A 10623-nucleotide genomic window follows, 5' to 3' on the forward strand; every position below is an offset into this window, starting at 1 on the left:
AACGTCGTGAGAATTATTTTATTATGTTTTATTTTTATTATTTTATTCTTCCCTTCTACGTGACTTTACCGAAAGAACCAAGAAGATATGTTTTGATTATTTGGCTGCTATAAATTTGCACGTGATTCTCAAGCACCTGGAGCGAGTGTCCCGTAGCCCTTGTAATCGGTGTCAGAGCTGCAACTGTCGAAGTTGCTGTTGATATTGAAGTAGAAAGTGACTGCACTGATGTCCTTTGGAACTGCAAACGTAAATAATATCGAACACAAGGCATAGCAATAGCAAACACAAGTCCCAGCAAGCATGTCACAGCAAACAGAAGTCATAGCAAACATGTCATAGCGAACACAAGCCATAGCAAACACAAGCAATAGCAAACACATGGCATAGCAAACACTTGTCATAGCAAACGCATGTCCTTGCGAACACATGTCATAGCGAACAAGTCATAGCAAACACAAATCACAGCAAACACATGCATGTTTGCAATGGGGTTAAGCGCTGGCGCAGTAGTTAATGAAGTGTGCGTTGTTAAACCGGCGCCTGAGTTTAATTCCTGATCCAAGGTTTATATCTGTGGCAAGTGAAGTCAAGAACGGGCCCTGGACTCCACGCTTCATCAACCGCGCAATGACCTAGGAACTCTGAATTATGGTCAAAGAAACCCCCATGACCAACATTGCGAGGAGGGGCCTTCATCCAGCGGCGAATTAACACAGGGATGCACAGTATTATTACTGTTTGTGCTGTAATTCCGTGGTTCTCTAAGTTGTTCGTGAAGTGACCCCACCATAAACCCCACCACCAACCCAGCGGTGGATCCCAGGGGCGCCCATCGCCCCCCCTTAAGACCCCGAGAACCGATATTTTATTGATTTTCACCAGAGGCAATCAATGGAATTATTATTAATATAGCACTCTCCGTATTCCCCCTTGGGAAGGTGTTAGTTCTGCCTTTAACTATGCCGTCCCCATTTCATGCACTTTTAAATTTCTCTTGACTGGCAGGAATCCCTCAGGCATATCGACTGAACTGTGGTGAACATCCCTCGGGCGCGTTCTCTCCTCTGGCTTCCACTCCATCGCTCGTCCCAACCACCGATTATCCCTGCGAGCCATGACATGGTGTCCTGCCACAGACCACACACTCTTATCGCCGAGCTCGGCCCCCGCTGAGCTTACATTTACAAGCAAATTTATTTCTCCTACTCGCACTCTCCTGCTCGCTCCTACATTAACATTAGCTGCCCCGCCCATCTATTAACCTTGATAAACAGCGTACCTCGGTAGATTCCCCCTCTTTTTCACCTGCATGTGTTACGATCGAAACATCGTGATCTATAATTTGTTCTACCTACGTCACTTTACCGAAAGAACCAAAGAGTATTCTTCTTATCGTTAAATCCTAAATATCCCTTAATGTCCACGATCATACACTTACAATGAAACACCAAACCATTCTTAGAAAGGACTTTCGAAAAGGAGGCACCTATCTCTGTGCCAGTTCTTCTCTGGAGTCAGTTTTGGCCAAAAGTCTAACTCTATCGTAGGTATTAGCCTACAACGGTGGCATGTGCTCCTGGAAGTCTAATGATGTCACACACACATACAACACAGACGCTGGCTGCACACAGAGCCACACGTGTTGGGATGTTCGTTTGATGATCACCATGCATGGCTCAACCTCGCTCGAGTGTAGGATGTAGTGACAAACCTTTAGCTTAACAAGAAATTACCGAATTCATTTGTAATTTCTCTTTCACGGTATCCATTCTATAGCCTGCTCTCCCATGAAAGGCCGGGCACAAGTTTGGGATGTGCCTTTCCAGAGTGTCTATTGGTCCGGAGAACACAGTACTCCAGTCGTGATTATAATTGGGGTGGTACTTCATTGATTATACTTCTAAGAATACGTTTGGTCTTCCAAGCAAAAAAATCCTACTATTGCACGGAGTCGGATGCTCAGATTTTCCTACTCCATGAGCTTCTACTCCGTGCCACTTCTCCAGACACATCCACGGCCCTCACGTCTCGTTCTGCCGCACCCTCTCATTGCCCCCTCGGTCTCTCTCCTTTTGCTGCATTGCGTCGGTGGCATCTCCACAGCCCTCCTCGTCACAACCTTCTCGGCCTCATTGAACACGCGCCCAGACCATCAACGCCATTGGTTCCTCTTCATTCCGCCTCATTTCTTGAGAGATTCCCTACATCCTCCTCACTATTCTCATCTGTGCCCATTCAGGTCTCTCTCGTCTATCTCTTTAAGTGCCCACATCTCTACAGTGCATGACTCTTCTATCTACGTTCCCTTCGAGTTGTCTTGGCAACTTTTTTTGGTTGATCACTTTCAAATCCTGAAGCCTCTCTTCATTGAAGTCATCCTGCATCAAAACTTTACCTTGTAACTCGCACCCTCTTTCCTCAGGTAACGTTGTACCTAAGGTGTTCAAATGACTGCCCTGCTTGATGTCCATCTCTATCCTATCCACACATTCAATTGTGCTCCCTCATTTTCTACTGATCAATGCCTCTGTCTTCTATGCATTGCCTTTTAATCAACTTGTTTCCAGGCTTTCCTGCCATTCGTCATCGGCAATAAACGCTCCCATAACAAGACCATATTCTGGTTTCCTCAGTCAACACACACTCCACTGTTTTATAAACCGCAGTGGACTTCACGCCAATTCGTCCCTGATCGTGCACACACGTCTAAGTAAATGTTTATCAATGTAGGCAAATCGGCATTCAAACATTGACCGACAAACACATCCTCTGATGAAACGGAAAAAAACAATCAGACGTCACGGCTTATTTTAAAACATATTTCAAAATCCGAAATGTATTTTTTAACTTGGATTAATCGCTTACCCTCGGACGTGTACGCGAACGTTATCCCACCGGCAGCGCTGTCGGTGAACTTAACAACATTCACGCACTCGCTGATGCCAAGCAACGCACACGACGAGGCGATGAGGAGGGTAAGCGCCATGGCTCCGAGAGCGGTCATATTCTTGGCTTTCGGAACATGCGACCTTTTTGTAAGAAGAACGTCACCTAAATAGCTCTTCGAAATAAATGTTTTTCACCAAAAGGTGCTGGAAAAACAAATGGGCTGCGTAAAACAATGCCTTGAAATACAACCTCTTCAAACTGCCCTGCAGGCAACATAGCCAATTTTGTTAAAATCAACAGTTGTTAAATACGTATTGTAAGCCAGCTGTGTAACCTGAGATACAATCAACAACAAAAACTTCAATTATTTTGTAGACATCCTGAATTAATTGAGGTTGTTTTTAAGTCAGGAGGCTTTGATGTCAGGAGACATGTCGAACGAGTCAACAGTATATCTTAATTAACAAAGGGAGCCACGTGTTTGCAAAAAATATGGACAATGACAACTGGAGCAATCTTCATTGTGTGAAAGTGCAATCACCGTAAACACCAGAGTTAAACAATTGAGTTCGTGATGCTGCTGCTCAGCTGGCAGGAGTGCACAATAACATTTGACAAAAACACCCCAACACGTTCCGTCTCAAAAAAAACATGTAGCCTCAAAATAAACGTATATATAATAGGTGACATTTCGAGCAATGGCCCTTTTTCATAACACACACAGAGAGAGGCCAGAAAGAAAGAGTGAACAAGAGTTAAGGACTCCACACCACTGGGCTTGATGATAATAAAACATTTTTAATATCTCCAGATAAAGTGTTAAATTTGCATATGAATAGTTACATATTAGTAGATATTGAGTAAAAGACAAACCCTTCAATAATCAACAATCTATTACTCTTTAAACTCGATTGTAATAAAAGTGTGCAAACACATTGCAGTTTGGGTAACAATGCTGCCACGTGGTATCGTATTGAATAGATGCCCATTATCTACTCAATACAAAAAATAAACAGCGCAAGATTGTTTAGGCTTTGTTTACTGCGGAAATAGCCAGTAAAATACGCTTGCTTATTTTTTTCAAGTTAACACTTAAAATTAACTAATGTTCAATTTGTAATGCGAGCATAAGCGGGGTTTCGCTGCTCGGCTCTGGGCCAATCATACGGCCCAGGATATTGGGGGGCGGGGCCCAGTATGTGAAGGTCCGCCGCTCACCTCGGGTCCAATCAGATGCGAGGTGAGCAGGGGCGGAACCTAAAGGCGGAGCCAGCAAGGCGCTATGCGGAGGCCGGATCTGGAAGATTCGGTGAAGGGCATGGTGTGAGGGAGGAGACAGGATCACGTGGTGAAGGGAATATAGGTGGGATCCCCGAAGGGTTCCGGGTCAGTTGGTAAAGTCACGAAGCAGGACCACATTGGGTGGCCGGAGGGTATCCGCGCCATCAGCCAAGTGGCTGGAGGAGCTTCGAGCACACCGTCGGCCAGCGGTATGCGGGAGCGGGGGAGCGGAGCGACTGACGGGAGAGCGCATGCGGGGCGCGCGCGAGGAGCAGCTGCTCCGCTGTTGGGACCAGTGGAGTGCGAGCGTCAACGGGAATAAAGAGTGACGGAGACCAAGCAGTGTGTCGGCGAAGTCCTTTATTACTAATTTAACGTTTAATATTGTGGCGGAAAGGAGGGCTGGTTAAGCAAAATAACATTAATTGACACTCATATTTGTTTCATCAGCTCGTGTGCTGCAGGCGCTGGGTGTATTTGGACATCGTAGATTCGTGAGCGATGGCGATGGCTCAGGGAGGAGTCCAGCAGTGAATAGAACATGGCTTCATAATGATGAATATGGATTTTAAGTGGGGGGGGGGGGGGGGGGGCGGGGGGGGTAGCACTGGTTCATGCACTGCGCTACAAATTACTGGCCATGGCTAACAACAGCGGTGAGTGATCTCTGAACTGTCCCTGGGATCCCCACTTTCACTGACTTCAGTAACCAACGTGGAAAAGTATGGTCAGACAATCCCACTTGAATGACACGTACGTGTTGGTTGTTCTTATTCGCAAGGCACACACACTTCGTTTTGTGTTGTTGGGGTTTCCCATTGTTGCAGCCGGGACGGCTGAGGCTTCCGAAGGGGGGGGGGGGGGGTTATGTAGAGGTGCTAGGCACTCTATTCGGTAACCTGCGGGGCCACTATGTATCAGAGGGGCAATGCAGTGTTACCGCTCTGGGACCAACGGCCGGGATCAGGGAGAGGTGAGAGCAGATCGTGAACGCAGATTCCCGCCAGACCAACTGCCAGGGGTCACATAAGGTAAAAGAGGATCGAAACGACGGATTGTAAAGAACCAATCAGAGGGTTCCATGAGGGAGTGTGGGATTGGTCAAAGACAGTTACAAACGGGAATAAAAGGGCAAGCGCGGGGAGCGCAAAGGGAGTTCTCCTCACACGAAGACCGAAGCCCGGGATGAAAAAGCTAGGACCCTGGACCAAGCCTTCCAGCTCTTCTAAGAGCTAAGGCTCTGAGCGACCAGTGGTCAGGGGACCCACCGAGCCAGCGGTGGGTCAAGCTAGTCTCCCCTAGGTCTTAGCCGGAGGACGCTAGAGTAGCGGGTAGACTGGGAATAGCTCCCGCCAGTTTGGAGGCTGTACCTCCCTAGGCTAGCAGCCAGACCCGTGTATAGGTCCCGCCAGATAGGGAGGCTGTACCTCCTTAGGCTACGGGTGAGGGAACCATATATCCCTCCGTATGTGTAGGTGTAATGCGAGCAAGGATTGAGGGGGGGTGGAGTCTGGGTCACGTGGGGAGTGGGTGGAGTTAGGGTCACGTGAGGGAGAGGATTTAGGGAGAGAACCGGAAGGAGAAGGGGGAGTTAAGACGGAGTGAAATAGGAGGAGGCCACGCTGGGCAAGACGGAGAGTGTGGCGCGGTCGCCACGCGGTGGGAGACGTCGACACCGACAGCCATCGGTGTCAGACCAAGAGAGCTAACGGGGCAGTGAGAGGCTAGCTGTGAAAGGGGCAGCAGGGATGCTAGATAGCGGGGCAGCGGTGTGGCTGCCAGGATTGCCTGATGGAGCAGCAGGGAGACTGCATATTGGAGCAGCGGGGAGACTGCACAACGGAGCAGCCGAGGGCTGTGGAGAGGTCGTCAAGCGGGACGCGGGCCTGAGCGAGACGCCGTGGTACGGAGATTCTACGAACCCAATAAAGGACAACGGAGATCGACATCTGAGAGAGAGTCCTTTATTACATAGGGACTGTGTTGGAAGAAAGACAATAAACCAGTGTGTGCCTTAAAGGAGTTTATTCATCTGCTATTTACAACATTACAACCCTGTAAACAGCAGGGAAATGGGCACAGACGTGTTCTGGCCAAATGCTATTCCATCAATATGCTGATAAAACACAATTGTACACAACAGTGAAGTCAAAGTTAGGCTATAATAAGAGCCTCGGTAACTTTGAAGATTGTACGCGAGCGGTACTCGTGTGGTTTGCACGAAACGAAATGCTGCTTAATCCAGGAAAATCAGAGGTTCTGTAAGTTGGAACTCAGGCTCACGTGAATACATTTTTTGGAGGATTAGGTGTGGCGGTCGCAGACTCCAGGGTTCAGTTTTTTTTTACTGATATGATGAGCCTCGGCACCATACTCGACCAAAATGTTGTTTGATAACCACGTCCAAAATATAGTCATGTCCTGCAATTTTCCTATCAGGGCTCTACGACACATTCGGCCACTATTGAGTCGTGATATAGCCCACACAGCGGCGTGTACCATATTGTCGACGAGGCTCGATTACACTGGTCAACACACTTTTTCTGGCATAAGGTATTCCAACGGTTTTAAGGTAAGTTTGGAGTGCTGATTCCAAATCTGGCATCAGTTTTTGTCTATCACATCAGGTTTTTGAGATATAAAATATTGCATTTTCAATCAAAACAGCAAATTTATGCTCATATACGAATAGCTAAACAGACATCCATACAAGAATAAGATAAGATACAATATACAATAATAATGAAACAAACATTTAATGAGCCGTAGCACAACGTTGTGAGAGTGACTGCATATCAATGTGAGTGAATGCATATTACCATGTAAGAATTGAATTGTGAAGATAAGAAAAATATGTACAAAAAGGTCATTCACAATAGTGATGTTACATCTGCATAAACGACCTCTTCTTTGACATTCTCCGATGTACAGCTTGTGGAATGTCTCTCATCAAGGACCAGCAGTAATCTGCCATCATGTTTGAGTCCCATCGGCCTTGGTAACGTTCTTCCATAACTTTAATGTCTTGATGAAAGCGTTCACCTTGCTCTTCGCTCACGTGACCCATGTTCTCTGGAAACTGGGCCAAGTTACTATGTAAGTAGTGAACCTTGATGCTCATTCTACATCCAAGTGCTTGGAAACTCAAGAGCAGCTCCTCCACAATCTCTCGATAGTTGTCCGCTTTCCTGTTCCCAAGGAAATTCCGCACCACATCAGAGAATGCATTCCAAGCTCTAGCCTCTGCCGCAGTCATTGTTGTAACAAAGTGTGGGTCCCTGATGAGTGTTCTTATTTGAGGACCATCAAATATTCCTGCCTTTTTCTTCTCGGCACTGAGACTTGAAAAGGTTGAACATATATAGCTGAAGCAGTCTCCAGTGTGATCAAGAGCTTTGACGAATTGCTTCATTAACCCAAGTTTTATGTGCAGTGGGGGGAATACAATTCTATTCCTATCAACCAGAGGCTCATTCTTGATGTTCTTGTCACCAGGCGTCAAACTGATTCTTGGTGGCCAGTTCTTTTTCAACCAGTGTTCTAATGTAGCCCTACTGTCCCAGTAGCACAAGAAACAAGGGTATTTGGTGTGACCTCCTTGCTGACCCAGCAGAAAATTAACCATTTTCAAATCAACACAAATTAGCCATCCATGAACATGTTATTCCAATCTATCCAGAACAATTTTGATGTTGGCATACTCTTCATTCATTTTTACAGAGTGTCCTATTGGGATTGAACCATATATATTTCTGTTGTGAAGTAACACACATTTCAAACTCCTTTTACTACTGTCAATAAAAGTCTCCATTCACTTGGATCATATGCGGGCAGTCCCATATTGAGAAGAAGCCCTTCAACATCATTACAATGAACAAGTTGACCATCTGAATGGAAGTACTTTCGCAGTGCTGCTTCTCTGTTACGATAAAAGGAGGCACTAGCCAGGTCTGAGTAGTCCTTTCTCTTGCAGCCTGGAAGCCAACAATTCAGCAGACTGCTTTGGCAAATACAAATCTCTTACAAGATCATTCAATTCAGGCTGACTAAACAGATACATTTTATCACAATCTGCATCAGATGGCGTATATCCGATCTGAGCATCATCATCATCATCATCTGTAGAAGCAGGTAAACTGAGGGATTCAACATCAATCTCTGGTAGCTCAGTAAATACAGGCACAGGTGTTTCCTCACAGTGCTCAACTGGTCGTCTGGCAGATGGGATATCTGGGTATTGTAAGTGTTGTTTGTTTTTCTTATTGAAACCGTTTACATTGACAAGGCAGAAGTAGCAGTTATCCAAATGGTTTGTAGGTTATCTCCAAACCATTGGCACACCAACCTTCAGCTTAGCATTATTTCCTTTAGACTATGATCGCAAAGTTTAAACACAGGTTTTACACACTTTGTGAGGAGCCAAATGTCTTGTTCTCCAAGTCGTACTTTAAAGTAGGCAAGATAAACCTTCTTGACAAAGGTATTGATGTTGCGCCTTTGATCCTGCAAAGCGAAGCTGCCACAGATGTAGCAGAAGATATCTGGGTCATTACTGCATTTCCTTCTTTCGGATGTTGTAGCCATTGTTAGATCACGCCCTGCAGAAGAAAAATATGAAATAAATGTGGATATCTACATAAAATTATATTATAAACACACTATCCTAAAAATACAGCACCATATTTTAACATTAAAGCAGTCACTGACTCGCAAAAACTTGCAATCATAAGTGACAGAGTTAATTTCGGGTAAAATCAATGAAAATGGGGTATGCCGATAGCATAAAAATGAGATGTGATAGAGCAAATCTGAGATCAGATTTGGAATTAGCACCCTGAACTTAGTCTAAAACAGCTGCAAAAGTCCAGGCCAGAATTTTTTTGTTTGTTGACCAGTGTTATTGCAATTCACTACTGTACGGGACGTCTGGCAAAAAGGCTAGCAAGTTGCAGTGTGTAGAACATTCTTTGGCACGTTTCGTGACGGGTATTGCAAGATGCGACCGTGTATGTTCGGTGCTCGCTGAGCTGCAATGGCATCCGGTTTTTGAACGAATAAGGTTGCGCTTATTACACACAGAGTACTTGCCATAAATGAACAACAATACCTCGCTGATCTTGTCAAGAAGCATAAACCATCACTCAAACTCCGGTCATCCTCGCATCGGCTTTTGGCTAACCATCGAACAAAGGCAATCGCTGCATTGCACGCTTTGAGATGCGCTGCTGCGGCCGTCTGGGAAGCTCTTCCTTCCGATATTAGGAAGCCACTGGAGCTATGCACTATAAGGGGCCGTCCATAACTGACGTCACGCGATTTTGGACGATTTTTAACCCCCCCCCCCTTCATCACACGGCGTCACAAAAAGTCAGACCCCCCCTCACATATGACGTCACAAAGCTCTGCCCCCCCCAAAAAAATAAAACATGCTTCAAATCGCTTTAAACTATTGTCATTATAGTGCGTATTTAATGTGGCGCTGCACTCTGATGTAGTAGGAGAAAACATTGATTAAAAAATATATTTAATTAAGTAGAAGTTGCGCATTTTGATGTGACGTCACATTTCTCACCCCCCCCCATGCCCCAGGTGCGTCGCGTCATTTATGGACGGCCCCTTACGTCTAAATAGAAAGCTAATTTCTTGAGAACAGCTTTTTTTTGTCTTTTCCCGCACCTTCGATTAGCACGGCGGGCTATGTACAGTGCGAAAGAAGTTCAACATAATTCACCCATGTAGATGAATCTTTATTTCAAATATTGTACTATGGTGTTAAGTTTTACATTTCCAGTGTAGTTGATGGTGACCGGGCGGAGACATAAACTCGCCACAATTGGTAAGACAGTAGCTGCCTTCATCCAAACGGATATCAGCAGTGCTGGCACATGGCCAGTTTGGTTTTGCACTTAATTTGGATAAATTCCGGCAATTAACAATTATCGGTGTGCACAGGAGCGTAACTGGCGTGGGGGCAGGGGTGCCTTGCCCCCCCCCCCCCCTGGTGGCAAAAAGCTACGAGTTGGGGCCCCCTTGACAAAAAACCACGAGATATATTTTTCAACAGTGTAAAAGAACAACGCAATTATTTAAAACGCGGTTTACATTTATGTATATGAAAATGCTTTCATTTACGTTCATCCTTTTGTTTGTATTTAATTATAGCAGTAACGTTTCGCTTCCGCAAATTACACATCGCTTGTTTGTTTCTGTGTTGTCATTGTGTAACCAGCTACACAAGCAGGACCTTTCTTCTGGGTTTGGGCGAATGAAGACCGCTTCAAAGTACGCACCTTTTACTACATCTTCTTTGGGTCTTTTGGTAAAGCCACGTAGATAGATGGCTTTACCGAAGGACCCAAATAATATGAATTCCTGCAGTCACGAAAGCTTTAAGTCAAGATTTTACTACATCCTCGACATATTTGTGGTGCAACTTCACCAACGATTTGC

At 45.4% G+C, this 10623-nt stretch overlaps 1 protein-coding gene across 2 annotated transcripts in view; it reads right to left on the reverse strand.

Annotated features, from left to right (window-relative positions):
- The window catches only part of LOC133357687 (polycystin-1-like protein 2), a 107423-nt gene extending 104426 nt beyond the window's left edge, over positions 1–2997 (reverse strand). For both annotated transcript variants that reach the window (XM_061575780.1, XM_061575779.1), the window contains exons 1-2: positions 2869–2997; positions 137–241 (exon numbers count right to left, since the gene is read on the reverse strand). In XM_061575780.1, the coding sequence (XP_061431764.1) occupies positions 137–241; positions 2869–2989 (226 nt within the window). In that variant the 5' untranslated portion in view covers positions 2990–2997. The remainder of the gene's footprint in view (positions 1–136; positions 242–2868) is intronic.
- Between the last annotated feature and the right edge of the window lie 7626 nt (positions 2998–10623).

This window comes from Lethenteron reissneri, chromosome 59 (assembly GCF_015708825.2).
Source record: "Lethenteron reissneri isolate LAM-NWPU_2019-01 chromosome 59, ASM1570882v1, whole genome shotgun sequence".
Lineage (NCBI taxonomy): Eukaryota > Metazoa > Chordata > Hyperoartia > Petromyzontiformes > Petromyzontidae > Lethenteron > Lethenteron reissneri.